This window comes from Falco cherrug, chromosome 1 (assembly GCF_023634085.1).
Source record: "Falco cherrug isolate bFalChe1 chromosome 1, bFalChe1.pri, whole genome shotgun sequence".
In the NCBI taxonomy this organism is placed as follows: Eukaryota; Metazoa; Chordata; class Aves; order Falconiformes; family Falconidae; genus Falco; species Falco cherrug.
The window spans coordinates 98,143,865-98,161,332 of NC_073697.1; the positions used below are offsets into that span (position 1 = coordinate 98,143,865).

At 40.8% G+C, this 17,468-nt stretch overlaps 1 protein-coding gene across 1 annotated transcript in view; it reads left to right on the forward strand.

Moving 5' to 3' along the window:
* Window positions 1-17,468, forward strand: part of TMEM132B (transmembrane protein 132B) — a 258,609-nt gene that overhangs the window by 93,330 nt on the left and 147,811 nt on the right. Inside the window, exon 3 of the mRNA XM_055700730.1 lies at window positions 15,458-15,598. Within this exon, the coding sequence (XP_055556705.1) occupies window positions 15,458-15,598 (141 nt within the window). The remainder of the gene's footprint in view (window positions 1-15,457; window positions 15,599-17,468) is intronic.

Here is a 17,468-nt window from a genome sequence, read left to right on the forward strand (position 1 = left end):
ATGAAATCTGCCTGATTTAGATGTAAAAAATGTAATAAATATGAAGCAGTACATTTTTGCATTTATATTTTATATTCACCTATGACTGTTTGTTACATTCTCCATATCTAGCCTTTCCCAATGCATATATGTCACCTGCTGCAGGTAGGGATAGTGAACCCAGACTTCCCTTATTATCATGATTTAGTCTTTGCAGCACCACGTGTATAACATTAGCTACTTAATTCCATGTAAAACTATGATCTTAACTTGGAGATTTTAACTGCAGGAATGTTCTGTAAAGAAAAAGGGTTTCCCCATGTGAAAATAATATAAAATGTTCCCAGGAGTAAGTATGACCTTGATTGTAACGGTACTGCTGAGGTTTCACAATTCTAAAAAGTAAAAAAAAGGGATAATCTTGGTATTTCTGATAGATGAGCTTTAGGCTATAGCTTGAAGGCCCACTTTTTGAAGCCTTCTGCTATGCTGGCAGACAAGTGTTATACCTGAAAATAGTTGTGCCTGAAGTTAATTGAGGATGATAGCTTGACAGGGGAAATTCAGATCAGGAGGGCAACACCACCAGGAAAGAATGGTGCACTTTCTCAACACTTAAAATCAAAGGAAGTCATCCATATATTTAGTGATTTTTTTTGCAATAAGGCCTGGTAATTTGAGCTTTTCATGAACAAATCGGATAATTTGTAGCCTAACGATCAGATTAGGAAGCAATCTCAGCCCCAGTAATGTACTGGCTTTGCTTTTAATATCCACAAACTATTGACATTAGTAATTGAGAATAAGGTTTTCTATCAGCAATTACTTGCACAGGAGATAGTGTCACTTTAATGCCTTGGTACTTGACTCTAGGGTAAGGTCAGATACAGTGACAGTAATTGCTGGAGGAAATAATTACAACCACAATCATGCAGACATTGACAAACAGCACCATTGCAGGAGACTGATCTGAAAGCTGAGCTTTAACTTGATGATAGTGTTGCAATTGGAAAACAATTGCTATTTGTAGGCACAAAATTGTGTCTACAAAAATACAAGGCCGTTTTTTTTGCTTTTGATTTTTCGTCCCTTGGTTCTTCTGTATGAGCAAGCAGAGTTACCCACTCATCAGAGCAGGCTGTGTCTCTCAACCCTTTAGTCCCAACAGCATCTTCTGTGTGCAGAGCACCGTGAGGATAGGTGACTCTTTGAGGGTGTAGAGTTTGATTTATGAGTAAATCTTCTCCAACTGTCTCTTTAACTTAAGTACAAGATAACTTCAAGCCTCCCTCCCCCACCTCCTTTCCATACTAAGTCTCACTGAGGGGGACTTCCCTTAGGTTTAATGAGTCTTTGAATATCTCAGCGGTACAATCAAAAGGACTCTGGAAATAAAGGTTTCGCAGCTATTGAAGCTGTTCAGATGTGCTGTGAAGATGAAATAGGGAGGAGCATAATTAATCTTTCTGTCTTTTTCAAGATGTGTTACGATCAGAACAGGTCATTTTCTCTAAAGAGCTGGGGAGGAGCTGGGGGGGAAAAGGGCTTGTCTCCAGGAATAAATCTCCTGGTCTGCAGGATTAGCCTCCTTAAATATGTCTGAAAGTCACTGCTGTAGCAGAACAAGGAACATTTATTCCACCTTGGTGCATTTTATAAACCATTTCAAATATAATTAAGCTTCCCCCTACCCTGAATTATTTCTGAGCATTGATGGGCACATGATGGGTGATACTATTTAATGAAAAATACTGTCCTTTTGTTTTTCACTGTTTTATCAGATTTGTCATGGCTTGGAAAATACATTTTCTGTTAGAGTCAACAAGAAGGCTGGGCTGATGAGGCTGCATACAGGGCCTTCTCTAGCTTGATATCAAGCCTGGAGAGGCAAGCTGTCCTGGGTGTCCCCATCTGAGGAGAAATCTGCTCCTCTGGACACCCTGGGAGAGGAAGACTCCCGAGGGACAGTTTTTTCCCTTCCAGGCTCATGGAAGAAGAGCCACGAAGACACTTGTTTGACTTGTCCCCTTGAAGCAGGAGAGGAGTGGCTGCTGTTCTTCTGCTCAAGCATAACTAGTCATAATTAGTTTAGCCCTGGGTTATTGGTTCTTTGCTGTATTAAATCAGAAGAGTGTGTGTGTGTGTATGTGTGTGTGTTTCTCATAGTTAAGAATTCTGGTGGAAAACCACACTTGCACCATCCTCATTTAATCCACAGCCATTTTTTGGCCAGCCTCAGATTTACAAGCAGATGTTAAGCATCCTTAACACATGAAGATTATTTTGTCCTCAGATGCCAAGCTGTGAGATCGTCACATGGCATCACGGATCTGAGAGTACAGCATCCTGCCCCTTGTTAAAATGACTTAACAGCTGATTTCCTTTATTGAAGGTTTGGAATCCCCCCTAAGCACAGCAGATTCTCTTGCTGAATTAGATTGGTTTTTTGTGGTAAGAGCCCATATATCAGAATAATTTCAGTATTCACATCCTCTAAACAAGGCTCATTAATTGCAAATTCATGACTAACAGGGTTAGGGACTAGTTAGAATTGAAAAAGCAGAACAGGAATGGGAAGTGCTTAATGCTCAGTGGGATACAGTATCTCACTGTGAGTGTTTTTCACTGAAAACCACTGAATGTGTTATAAAGGATTGTAGCCATTTTTATTGGAAGTTGATACAGTGCGCCCCAACTTCCCCAGTGGGAAAGCCTGTTTTTAGTGTTCGTTATTGCAAACATAGTGTATGTTTTGAAATGCTGAAAGTTTAAGTGACTTTTTAGTAGCTAGCACCTAGGCACGTGTAGTCTTCATGAAACATGAATTGTTTCTTCACCCCCTTTTTGCTCATGACCTTTTGCCAAGACAATTTTCCATCTAGTTTCTTATGATATGTTGGAACTTGAATCATAAAGGCTGGTCAAGAAAACAGGGGCTAACCAAAATCAAAACCGTGAGAGCGGCTCATTCCTATCCTCAAAAGTATTGTGTGATGTCCCTTGCTATTTCTCTTCCTGAAATTCCCCAGAGTCAGTGCTAGGTGTTGAAGCCTGCTGTGCTACTGCTTGTAAGAATCAGCTTCTTTTTTAGTCCTGTACCCTTGACCTGCCAGCTAATGAATGAATGTTTGTCTGCCCCCAGACTGTTGAAGTAGCTCGTTTAACAAGGATGTTGTGACTGAACCATGATGGAGGATCATACCGGGGGAATGCTGGTACTGCAGGTAAAACCAGAACAGAGCAGTCTTGGTTGCAAACAGACCGGTTGCAATCATAAAGGAAAAATGCTGAAGGGTAAAGCAAGGTTTGGTACTGGTGTTAGGAAGGAAAGGGAAAGCCACAGAGGGAATGATCCTGTCAACTGTACTGATTTAGGAAATAAATTGATCCCTTATACTGCTATACTCTTCTGTATGTGTAAACCAAATGGGAGCACCTTTCAGTACCACTTCGATCAGTTGCCTACAATTTTTGATTATGGCCTTTCTGTCCTGTTATTTCCCCAACTTTTTGTTACATGCACAGTGCTAGGACTTAGGTCTTTGTTAGAGGTTAACAATCTGGAAATGGATTTGGCCGCCTGAAATTTAAAAAAGTCAGAAGCACAGTGTGGAGCTGCCTTTCGTTCTGTTTTATTGCAGTGCTGGACCTATCTGCCCATGTGCTTTATCATGTTTGAATACTTCCTGAAGCAGGCTGCTGTCTGTGACTGCTCTTCAGCCCTGTGAACACTGGAGTTTAATCCTTGCAGTGATTTTTAAATTAAAGAATCCTTCCCCAATCCTCCTGGCCCACGATGAATAATTTCTTTTGACAGGCAAGTAAAATGCCATTAGTGTCTTGCATTACCATCAATCACTGTGGTAAATGGCAAGCAATTTTTGTGTGGTGGCTGGTAAATTTTCCTGACAGCTTTACAAGGCTGGATAAGTTTTCTGAGCTGCGGCAGCACTGTGAGCAACAGACTTTGGAGGGCTGAATCCTCCTGACCTCTTTGCCCATTTCAGGCTCTGGGGCTGCCGGGGTCTGTCTGTCAGGCACTAGCTTGCAGAATGGTATTTTGGCCAGATCTGCAGAGCAAAAGCTGGGACTTGGAGCTTCAGAGCATCTAGAGGGGGAAACTGTCTCCTCATCTTTATGGTTAGAAATATTGCAGGCAAATCCAGTGAGTCAGCGCTTTGGCACTGTCCATTTGTGGGTCTTTCTTTGACTTTATTGAAGTAGATTATGGACCCAGCCAGGCTTTGCTACACAGCTTTTGTCAGCTGTGTTTGGAGGAGAGACAAAGCTTGGGACTTGAAAAACCCTTGCCAAATCTGTTGAGGTCCAAATGGGGATTCAAAGAGTCATTGGTGAAAGCTCAATCTACTGAAGAGAGTCTTCAAAAAGCTTCTAAGAAGAAACCGAACTGGGGCTGTCAAAGATAAAAGCCAGTTGAGACAGTAGCAACAGGGCTAACTAGGGCTATCTGAGCACCAGAGTGGGATAATGTTATTGTGAAATGCTTACTTTCTAGGAGAATCTTCGAAAGTTGTCTGTAGCTAGAAAAAACCCAACTTACAGTAGAGAAAGCAAAATGGAGAGGGAAAAAAAACCAACAACCAAAACCAACAACAAAAAAAACCAACCGGGGAAAAAAGTCTTTGATGTTTTACCCCAGCTAGAGGGCTGGTTCTCATCAGAATTCACACATTATTAGCCTGCTTGGTGGTCATTGGTGCCTGGAGTACAAACCACATAATCATAATGCTCACTAAAGTTTTCACTAGCAGCAGAAAAATGCTTTTCTGCTGTAATATATGGTGCCACCTTTTCAAGAAAAGTACTGGTCTGAGCTATACTGGAAATTGAATTCTATCTTGTGGAAAGGGAGATTATTTCCTGAGCTTTCCTTATTCACCGTCCTAGCACATACTGCTCAAGGTAAAGGTGCACTCCAAGATGATTGATTGGCAAGCGTGAGAGGACCGCTGTTCCATGTGACAGGGATATAAAGAACGATATTTTTATTTTTTGACAGTGAAGGGGAAATGGCATTACTAGCAATATTCAGCAATGTACTCTGCAGCCCCAGTTAGCTCTGCATATTTTATGGCATCCATTTTCTTTCTGCGATTAAACAACATAAAACCCCATAAAATAATCCAATAAAAACAACAACAACTAGTTCAGGCAAAGTTCTTGTGGCCTTTTTAATTCTGGAAGGATTTTCATTGCTGTGCTTTTTTCCCCTCTTCCCTCTGACTCTATCCCTTGTGCTCAGGTCATTGTCTCCTTGCCCCAGCTGGGTGGAGTGTCTAATAACAACCCTTTCTGTCCTGCTTTTTTTAGTCAGAGTCCTGAGCGAGCATGGGAGAAAGCGTGAGAGATCCCTTAAAGACCACTTCATGCTGTTAAGCAATTGTTGGATGTGCCAAGGGCTGCAACTGGTTTCAGTACAAGTTACAGTTGTATACATGTTTCAAAAATGTGCTCTTTTTATTGTTCTTTCTTTATTTATTTTTTACTGCTCTGTTTTAAGCAATCTTTTAGGTAAGGATAACCGTTAGTGAGTGTCCTCTTGCTTTTAGCCTCATCTCCTAAGAGGAGGAGACCTGTCAGTGTGTTGTTGGCCGATCAGCCTCAATTCTGGTCTTCTCCTTTGTACTTTTTAAACCACTGAGAGAGATACATTAGCTGTGTGAAAGTCAAGGTGAGACCCCATTCACAGTGCATGCAGACTGCCTCCGTTATGTACTTTCTTGGACTAGACTACACACACTCTCTCAAGGCTAGCCACAGACTGGCTACCACTGGCGTTTTCTGGGCATCTGCCAATCTGGGCTTTTGCAGCCATAACCTGCCCTGTGCTGAGGGACTGTTCCACAAAGGGTTTGACAAATACAACAAACTCCAGGGCTAACTGTAGTGCTCAGCAGCAACCCAGGAAAGTTTTTCTGATCCCGTCATGTATGTTGATGTCTGGTAAAAGATAATTAATTACATTAGTCTGAGTTGTATTTAATAAACTTTTTTCTTAGAGGAAATGTGTGAGTCTCCAAGATGGTGAACAAATTTAGCCACAGTGATGGGCTATTTTAAATGCTGTAAACCTGCATCCAGTGTTGACCAAGACAATGCTATAGAGCTCATTATCTAGTTTTGCAGGGAGAGGGATGGGAAGTTTTTACTTTGTTGTTTAGGTGCTTCCAGAAACCATGACCTTCAGGGCTTTTTTTTTTTTTCACTTGTAGAGGTAGAGAAATGACCCCTTTATAAAAATTCTTTGTCTGTCAGGAGGCCTGAACTCTATTCAGGCTGCAAACATTTTTGCAGTGCTGATTTCTGAAAGGAGCCTTTCAATAAAAGGAAACCTGTAAGTATCTTTGTCTTTGCAGAAGGAAACCTCTGACTTACTTTGATTTTTTCATTATAATTTTCAAAGCTGTGTTTCTGCATGATTGCAAGAATTCCAAGTTCAAATACTTTGGACACCTTCAGACTTGGTAATGCATATTCTCCTGTACTTCTAGGCTTTAACGAAGAATTTCATGTTGTAGCATTGCATTGGTTTCAAGGTAAAGGCCATAGTTTTGAGTGTTTTAGATCTTTCAGAGAAAGGTTGAAGAGACTGAACAGGCTTTGATTTTTGTTCTGCAGACATGTGTTACAGAAAACCACTCCAGCATTTTACCTCTTCTCTCTACAGAGAAGGTACACCACAGATTGTTGTGTTGAAGAAAAGAGGGCACATACTTCAATTCTTGGAGATGTCTAAGGGTGCATGACAGCAGGCACTCAACCTCTTTGAGTAATGATCAACACATCATAACTCAGTTAACTGAACAGAGGTAGTGGAATAAAGGAAAATAGCTCTCCTCTTTTAGGGGAGGCGGAGGCATGAGCTGATTGTGCATCCTAATGAGAAAGGGATGTTATGAGTTTGGTAGCATGAAGATCATTTAGACTTGGAAAAAGACCTGATGCCTCCTTTTGATCAATAGTAATAATGGTTGGTTCAAGTTTATTGGATACTTTGAAAGTGTGAAGTGTCAAGCCAGTTTTAGGAATTGTGTATTTATCTGCAAATTATGGGCTGTTTTCTGCTCTCCAGGCCGGCAATGGACAGAGGACCTGATCTGCTTCCCTGTGCTGGTATAGCAGGAGTCACTGGAGCAGTGCTAATGGGATGCCAGAACTGGTGTGGAGAGTTTGCTGGAATCTAAGAGCTTTCAGCACAATCTAGAGCTGCACTGCTTATACTATAATTAAAGTAATTTGTATGTCACAGGCACAACAGTGTTTTCAGGTGGACTCAAATAAATTCTGGCTTTGAATTTTATTAAGAAAATGCCAACTGCTACAGAACTCTTTGACCTGCAGTTTTAAGTACCTACTGGGAAATTAAAGAAATATATTGAAATGGAGTATCTATACATTTTTTGAGTGTACAAATGCAGTGTCTCCATAGAAATAGTAATTTTTTTTTTAATCCTTGGATGAATTTTGAGCAAAGGCGAGTAAACATTGTTATTCCCATTTTGAACTTGCCCAGACAGTTAAATGGTTAATAAAATGTTTCAAATCAATAGAATTGGTCCCAATGCCTGCTGCCCCAGTGCCTGGCAACTCTTTTTCTCCCAGAGGGACAAAACTCTGCTGTTGACATATTTCAAAGAAAACAGTATTCACTGCAGGAGATGGTGTTTTCACCTCATATTACATAAAGCCTTCAGAACCTCTCAGGTTTCCATAGCAGTGTTGGAAACCCATATAAACAGGTCTGGTTTGTGACAGGAATAAATAAGACTAAAAATTAATAGCTTTAATTTCAAGCCAATTAGGATGTCTTTCTGCTGTTTTTCTAAGCTCAATTTGTTTACCTGAGAGAGAGCAGATTGAAAAATGGAATTTCTACTGAAATATGAAGATGAAATCTTAAAATGTCTTCTCTTCTTTAAAAAAATCGTAAATGGCAAAAAATCCATTTGATATGGAAATATAACATGATGTTAGACTGCTTTGAAGGTGTTCACATACTCTTTGCTGATTTTATGAGCATAGCCTTGTATCTAGAAAATGTTTCTGAGGCACCTTCCCTTTCAAAAAAACTCATAAGGGGTGACACCTCTTCTTCTGACCTTGCTTCACAGATGTGAAATTTAACTTTTCAGTATTAAACAATGACTATAAAATTCACCAATCTCTGGTGATTTTGACCAGCTGAGGATATCTCCTAAAATGTTCAGACATTCTTAGGAAAAAACGGGGGCTCTTTGGAAAATCTACTGCACTTTTTTGGGGAAGTTGTATGTATGGTTTGATGAAAAGAAAGAAGAAAGATTTTTGATAAAATACTCTCCCCATCATCATCTCCTGTTTTTCATCCTGCGTTATTTTGATCATGTTTCTGTAAAAGCTTCCTCAAAATCATAAGCCATCACACTTGAGGGTAGGTTGTGTTAATTTGTCTTCCCTAATAGTTAATTTATCACATGGAAAGCACTTTACTGTCAGAATCCAAATTAAAATCCTGTTTACTCTTTTCATTATTCAAAATCCAATATGCTAGTGAGCTTGATGCTTAGCATTTTTGAAACATTTGATGGGCTGAAAAAAACCAGGTTGGTAGCTTCACCTTTTTGTGTGGAAGAGGGGTAATTGTATCATTCTAGATCATTAGCATTGATTCCTTCCACGATTTCAAAGGAGTTTCTGTTCTCTGAGTTGTTGGGCTTTTTTGATGTAAGTCACCATGTCTGTTGAGCAACTTTGTTCCTGCTTTGCATTGCACTGGTCACTCTACCTATTTTGTCTCCTTTGTCCTACATGGTGCTTTGGCATTGACTTTCTTCCTTGAGTGCTTGTTAAGGATAGAGATATTCTGATATATGACAGTAATAGCTGCTTTCATAGAAACTGCATCCCCAAATGCTTGACAGGGTTAAATAAGACAGCAACAAAAGGTTATATAAAAATAACAGATGCAGAGATAAATTGAGGTGTACCAGAGGGAAGGAAAGGCAAATTTCCTGATGTGGTGTAAAGGTGAGAGAGTGCTGAGGTCAAAAGATCCAGAAGGAGCATTTCCACAAGGTGAGTGGTGGCTGAGAAAGCTTTGACCCTGCAGTGGGGAGGTGTGTCAGGGGTAAACGGGGCCAAGGCAGGCAGAGTGCAGCATATCCCTGTCTTGTTTTGGAAACAAATTTGGGCTAATTATGCATTGGACTTGCAATGAAGGAGCAGTCGCTGGAGTAGATTTAGCATGGATGAAATGAGGAGTTTAGATCCTAAGCAAAGTTCCAGTTGACTTCAGACTAGAGAGTTCATTCTGTAAGTATTGAACTGTTTTTATCCCCAAGGGCAAACATGCTGCTTTTTTTTTTTTTTTGTCCCACCATGAGTTCCCACCTTGTTTCACTGGTAACACCTATTGCCACTGACTTTATATGAGGGCTATATTGAGTTTTTGACCTGCCAGTACCATTAATCAGACCCTTTTACTTGGGGTTTCCTTTTGTCTGATGCGCTGCAGCAGCCCTCTGTTCCACATTGCCATCTGCCTGCCACCTACCTGCACTTCTCCACAGGGCTTTGCAGGCTGCTTGTTTTACTTTGCAATAAAGCAGCATATTATTTGTGCTTCTACACTTGTGACCTTTTGGAGAGGGCTTGGATCTTTGCAGGATCTCTGCAGGATCTCTGTGTATTTTGATGTGTATTTTACATACTTAGAAAGATAGCTTTACTTATAGTGACATTAATATGGAATTGCGGAAACAAACACAGCTGACCTAGTGTTGCTATTTTAAGGATAATTTGATGGGGAAGTAGTTTGAATGTAATCTGTGACAGGTCTTTTAAAATATAAAGGAACAAAGAAGTAAAGTTCTTCGAAAAATACTTCAGAAAGTAAACGCTCAGCTTGTGAAAATTTAGGACCTGATTCCCTGAGTTGTAAATCTGACTTCTGTAAGAGGTGAGGCTGTGCAGGATGGCTATCTGCTAGGTGGGCCACTCTCATTTCACACATACTGCAGGACCACAGCAGCAGAAAGTGCATTTGCCCCCAGGCTGGTCTGGCACGGCTGTTGCAGGACACATTGCTATTAGTGGGTTTACAGTAGGAGCAGGAGAGCTGGGTGGGTTTGTGGTGACAATATAAAAATATTCCTTGGCAGCTCTAGGCGTAATTCCTAGTTCTGACATGTGTTTTCTGGGTGACACTGCATCACCTCCTTTTCCTCATATTTCTGAACTACCCATAGAAATACCTGGTCAGGAAGCTTAGGAAGACACAAGAGAGGCATGGTGCCTCTCTTGGGGGGAGCTTTGCTCCCACCTCAGCCCTCCATCCGGTGTAACAGTGTTTCCAAAACAGTTCTGCTTTCATACAGTCACACCAATGTACTCTGACTGTTTGTGTCTCCCGCCCAAATGCCATGGAATGCACTTGGCTGTGGCAACTATGAATCACATACACTCTTCTTGCATCTCCCAGCAAATTCCACTTGATTCCTCCCCCTGTACAGGAATGCTTCCTATATAGAAACACTGCCCATATCACGCACACCCAAAAAGTCCCCAGATGTTATGCCTGGATTCGGTGATTATTTTAATTTACAGTGTTTGGCTTAATGTATCTTAAAACACATGTATTTTAACTAGAAACTCCCCAGGGACCTCGTTCAGAACTAATTGCTTGCTGTTTGTGCAATTCCTCAGATATGTAAAATGCTCTGTGAGGGCTCAGAATTACTCATCTCTGTTCTGGTTTGGTCTTAAAGATGGGTAGGGGTGTCTAGCTGAAGTGTAAGCCTGGGAATCAGGATATATCGACCCTCCTTCTGGCTCTGCAGAGACAGTATAATTTTAGGTAAGTTAACTAAACTGGTCTACAGCTTGGATTTCCTGTAGGGGAAGGATAATTACTTTATTTTTAATTGGGTTAAAAATGCATGTTGAAGGGCTGACTACAGAAATAGTTGGAAATTACAAATGAAATTTATTATCATAACTGTTATTATTAGTATGTCATTGAGAGTGAGTTTAGCTCAGATCATGTTTTCCCCCATAATGGGGTAGGGGGAGATAAGAAGATTTCTAAAATAGCTCTGAAAAAGCCTTGTTTCTCATCATTTTGAGCATTTTCCATCTGCTCTGAGCACATTCCTGTTTTATTTCCTAAATATCTTTTCCTTCTGTTTCTATTTTAAGGTTCCTTTTGCCAAGATTTTACTTCCCAATTACTGCTGCCAGGAGTGTTGCTGGGGGTGTATTGCAAGCAAGCATTTACCTTTCAGATTTTGCAGTTAATTGACTGGGAGGCAGTGGAAGTCCCTGCACCACTTCCGCTAAGTGCTCGGCTGTTTAAATCCCTCTTGCAGCCCTTAAGTTACTTTCCAGCCCTGGTGATTACTTGTACCTTCTCCTTTCCTTCTGTTGTAATAACCGAGAGAAGAGGTTTAGAGCATCTGAATTCATGGGGTCGCATACGTTTAAGGCTGGGATTGCATTTTAAAATAGTTTCTGGTTGTTCCAAGTTGGCAGGCTGGGGCCACTCCGGCTTGCCTGCTACATTCTGTCTATCATGTTTCCATCTTTATATTCTACAGTAAATGGAGGACATACTGTTCAGGGGAAAAAACACTGCCAGGGATACCAAATGTATTCTGCAGTCTAAATTGAAAGAAGGTTCCTCTGTTCTGCTTTCATAGCTAGAGAAAGGGCTAAATTCACTGGTGAAGCAGATGTTTCATTGATTCCCTGTTCTCAACAGCTTTGACGCTTCCCCCAATCCCCCTGCTCCAGCTACCTCCTCTTAGGATCTTATGGTCATAAGTGTCACAAAAGGCAGTGCCTGAGGGTGTCACGTTCCTGTTGGACCTCCTCCACCCCTAAAGAAGAGAGTATCATGAATAAATAGTCATCACCTCATTTGTGACACAGGCTGTGGATATAGGCGGGGGGGCGGGGGGGGGAGCCTGTTGCAGGCTAACTTCTGGTGAGCTCATTCAGTATTCCTCTGTCTCATTTACATCTCTTTTAACTGTGTTATCAAAATGCCATATAAGGTGTAGTGTTTTAAGGATGGGCAAGTGCTTTTTAGCAGGACAGTTTTTTGTCTGAAAATTCTGCTTTTCAGGAAGCAAGTATTTCATGGAAATGAAATGGCAGTTTTGCCAAATTTCCAATTGGCTGTCATGTTTTGTTCCTTTTTTATTTTTTCCTTCTTCTGCATTTCACAATTATCTTTATAAAAAAGAAATTAAGCCATCTTAGTGGTAACAGTTACTTCTTGGATCATGCTTCTGTGAAATATTTCAGTAGGTCGTTTCCATGTTTTCAAGCCCAGGCATGGCAGAATTTTTGTCAACCGGTAAGCTTAAAGGTCATCAGGTTTTTCTCAAGCAATCCTATTTATCCTTACAGCTCCCTTTGAGCTGGAAGAGCAGCACTTCCCAGTATTTTCCATGTGGGGAAGGGAGGCGTAAGAAAACTAAATGATACACCCAAGCTTGTAATTGAAGCCTGGCAGAAAGCAGGGCAATAAACCCAGCAGCTGGGCTCACACACTGGGTGTTCACTGCCCTTTCTCCAGCTAATGTGAGCTCTGGTAGGAATTTCTTACTCTTTTGCAAAGCCTCAGTCCCCAACACTTACAATAATTTTTGTGCCTGTGGAGTTTGGAGGCAGATTTAAAGATATGAATCACTTATCTGAAGAACAGTAGGCTCAAACCTCCCATATGTAGGCTGGTTTAATTTGAATTTCTTGACTTTTCCTAAGTGAGAAGCTGAATTCAGTTTTTTCCTTCTTTCAACCTTCCTAGCTCTACTGATATCCAAAAATGCAGAATGACATCTTGTTTCAGCCCACCAGAGCAGATGCATTGCATGGGATTAGACTGGAAATTTTCTTAAAATGCAGCGTTCTGAGACGTTTTTGGAAAATGTAGCTGGGGAGCAGAATATGCGATGTTCACTTGATGCTAACCCAGCAAGACAGTAGATATGCAGCAAGCAAAAGCTGTAGGTACAGTCAACAAGACAGCATTGCCAAAGACTAGAAGGCCTCCTGTTAAGGGGCAGTGCCCTGAAGGAGAAGCCAAGTGGTGAACCAACAGGACGAGCATCAGGACTCATCTGGTGTCCAGACAGGCAAAAAGTGTCCCGTAGCTGTGTTCAGACGCAAGAGAAGAAACAGCAGTGCTCCCTGGCTGAGGGAGGTACACACGGCCGAGTGGTTACCTCACGAGGGAAGCCAGTGTTCTAGGGCGCAGAGTGTGCGGAGGGGTTGGAACAGCCAGCCCTGTAGATAGATGTGGGTATTTGAGGCTTTTGCATCCTTACCCTTATGCTGTGTGTGAGGATCACTAATGGAGGTAAAGAGGAGCAGCAGCTTCAGCTTCCGAGAAGAAGGGAGCTGCACAGGGAACCTGCGTGGTTAAAGCCTGCTCAAGTGTGGCAGGGAACTGTGCCATGTTGCTTCTCATCCTTGTTGGGGTAAAATGACCTGCTAGATTTTGATCAGAGGAGGTGAAAGTAAATGCTCCAGAGTGAAGATATCTGTAGTGCAAAAGCTGTGTAGGAGGACATAACAAGCTTCTGACAGATGGGAAAAGGCTGATGAATCTTGAAATCATGGGTGAAATCCAGCTGTCCTGTCGTTGCAGCTCTCCCCGCCCCCCAGTATCTCCTGCCCTTCAGTTAACCTTTAATTAACCAGGAGTTTGACTTGGGTGGAAAGTTGGGTTAGAGGTTACCAGACATGCTGTCAAGAAAACACATGGGAAATTGAGGAGGTGGTGGGGAGGCGAATTTGTTAAAAAAATGTAATTTTGGTTGGGAAGAGAAAATTTTAAAAGTGGTGGTGGTTTTTTTTGTTTGGTTGGTTTTGGTTTTGTGGGTTTGTTTTTTTTTGTTTGTTTTGCTCAAGTCGTAATATTTTTTTTTCAAGAGCGGTTGACTAAGACTAATGAAAAAAAATATTGAATCCATTGCTGAAGGCCTAATTCTCTATCTCATGCAAATTACAGGTCAGTCTGAAATTAAGCCATGTAGGTATCTGGCAGGAATTATTTGGTGCAGTGTAATTACTACAGATTAAATGAATGTTCTTTTGAAGAAAGGAGATGATAGGAAAGGGGCACATAAGCTTTGAGGCATATTATTTGGAGATCCGCATCTCTGTGGAGAAGCATGAAGGAGTCAATTAGAAAAATATCAAGTAAAATTCTCTCCTTACAGGAAACATTTTTCATCAGATTGGTTATGTCAGGCATGAATTTGGCCCATCAAGTCAGTAAAGCCTTACAGGCCAAAAGAAGGATATCATAAAAGCAGGATGAATTAATTCCTTCTCAGAGGAAAAGACCACCCGTTGAGTCTTGAAGCTACTTTGATCCAAACCCATGAACTCAGCTAGAACTTAAAGGAAATTCTTAATAGTGTAACGTGGGCACCAACTGGCCACAAGGCATCGGAGCAAATCCATCACAATTCACTGTTAAGTAACGCTTCAAGTCTCAGCAGTGCTGTTTCATTCCACCATACAACTAAGAGGTCCCTCTTGGCTTTGCTTTTAATTAATTAAGTCACAGTAGTGGCAAACGTGGCGCTACAGCAGTTGCTTTCTGCCTAATTGTTCTCCAGGCATATTTGCAGCACTCCTGACGAAATCCCAGACTTGTTTCAGGAGTCAAGCTGCACAAATGAAGTCCCTGCTATTAAAAGCAGTTTGTTTCCTATTCCTTGGCAATCTGTTCCTAACGCTGAGCCCCACTGGAGCGTGGACCTTTTTTTTAGCAGATTTTTCTTTAAGCCAAAAAATGGTGACATTTACCAACTACCAAACTGCTTTCTGAGTCTAGCCATGCTTAGAAAAATCAAAGTTTTCCATGTCAGCATCAAAATACTTTCAGCAGCAAGAGTTTGGCATGTCCAGTTTGATAGATCCCAGTACAACAGCGTAATTATTTTTATCCCTCAGTCCTGGATCTAGGATAGCATATTCCTTCTCTCTCTTTCATGCATTATTGTCTTTGAGCAGCAAAACACATTTTTCCATGCAGATTGCCCAAGTATTAAAAGGCACATTGCTCCCAAAGGTTTGCAACCAGGAGGATGTATTCTATATCACAGCATTCTGATTCTCAATCTTGAACTGCAGGACAGACACAAAAAATAAATCAACTTATGCTTAGTCACATCTGTTTCATTTATATCAAACTAGTGCCACTGAAGCAGAAAGCATTCATATTCTCTCCACATTGTTCAAGCAGAAAATTAACTGGCTTTGCACATAATGAATCTCATACTTCATTTCTTTAAAATGATTGGACCTGGTTTATATTTTTAAAGCAGAGTCACTTACAGTTGCAATGTATCAGTCTTTACTAATGGAAGAAGGAATATTTCCTTTTATCTTCTTTGTTTACCTCTCTGGATTTATATGTAGGAGGTCTGTAACTGAAGCAATCCCTATTGTTCACCAACAGAATTAGGACAGCCCCAGGTGTGAAGATCATGGACATCAGAGTCAGTGATGCAGACCAGTGGGGGGTTCAAGAAGAGACGGACAGTGCGAGGACCACTGCCACAATCACATGTGTGCACAACGACCCAAACGCAGAGAACAGGTAAGCTGCCAAGCAGTTTTGTGCATTAACTCTTGTTAAAATGCTGTGAGAGAACTACAATAGCTTCTTTAATGACTTACATTGTCTTTTAATAGTATTTTTTCCTCCTCAGCCTCCTATAAAAGCTATAAGTGATCTGATGACTTTTGTCCTTTTGTTTAAAAGCTTTTGTCCTTTTGTTTAACTTCTGAGCTTCAGAAGTAGATTTTCTAATTAAACCAGAGGCAGCCAACTAGTCCTAGCTCACATTCGGTTTTCATGCATGTTCAGGGCAGCAGGAGAATTCCTGTTGCCAAAGAGCCAACAGAAAGAAATGGATTAAAACAGAGAAATATGAAGTATAATTGAAAGCAATATAGGACAATGCTGTCTTCTTTATTTGAAAAGCTATGAAAGTAATAGCTATTAAGTGTTTTTCATTATTGCTGCAAAACACTTATGGGTGTCTATGAACTGTCTCATGAATGCTGTATACATTTGTTACGGTAATGCTCCCACAAGCTATATCAAAGGTAATGAGAAATTTACATTGTTAGTCAGAATTATGTATTTTACAATACAAGCAATTTCTCTCCATTATCATGCAGTTACTCTGCACTTAAAGTACACTGTGCATGGATTTAGCTTGAAATTGTATCATAATTAGAAAATTGCAAAACTTTATGTCAGAATTTTTATTGGAGAAATCTTTTGCATCCATCTTTTTTGAAAGTTCCTGTAAAGGAGAAAAATCGTCATTAGTAATTGTTTAGACCTAGGAAGATTGTTCTCAGAGGTTTGGAGTGCAAAGAGAGTTTCCATTCTGGTCTGTTGCTGAAGCTGTATTAGAGGAATAAATGCATCCCATCTAGCTACTGGATACAAGTGTTGAGGTGAAAGCTATTTAACATGAGTTTGGTTTTTAGCAACAGGGATAATAAATAAGCACTGCCAGGGTGAGAGTCCTCTTGGGTGTATAAAACAGGCCTCATGAACAGCAAGTGAAGAGTGCCTGTTTCTCTCCAGTAAAGATGCAGGGTGGAAGTGACAGTGGGATGCATACATTTGCATTGTAAACGGTGAAGTGTGGGGAGGTGATTCCCTGCTTAGTGTCTCTGACTAAGTCAAGTGCTACAGAGCTTTCTGGCATCAAATTCAAGGCAACCCTTTCTGTTCATTAGCTGTTTCATGCACTTCCTCCCCATTAAAAAAAAAAAAAAAAAAAAAAGGGTGGGGTGAGGAAGGCGCTTCTTGTTTCCTAGGCACATTTGTTAAAGTCATAATTCCGAGGTTGTGATGCAGGGAATTCTAGCCACTTTCCATTACCATTTTGCTGGGGTTTCATGGGTTGCTGTACTGATAAAGCTCAGACAGCTGATTTGGCACTATGCTTTGTCTCCAAATCCTTTGTTTGGCAAGATTTTCTAGTTTCTCCAAAAGCTGTTAAAAGAAAACAGTGAGTCCCTTTGGTGGGGTGAGAGCTGGCTCAGAGGGCAACCTTCATGCTTGTTCTGGAGCTGCGCGATGACACATGATGGCTCCGGCAGTGAAATCTCAACCTGAATTAGCTCAGGTGGCTGATCTGGGTGGTTGTGCAGTAGCTGCTCTCTGCTGAACGTTGCAGTCAGGTTTTTTTGCTAAAACAACTGTGACCTCTGTTCTCTTCTGAGCAAGGTGGAAAGCCATCAATTTGAAAGTGAAATGCTAGGGTTGAAGGAAGACTTAAGATCATTTGGTGTTACAGTGGAATCTATTGAAATGAAACAACTTTTTTTAGTTAGACAAAAAATAGTATGAACACTGAAACTTACTTCCTTGTACGTGGTTTCACTAATCCATGAAATTATACCTGTCACAGTAACTTAGTTTTTATTAAAACTGATTTTTGCTT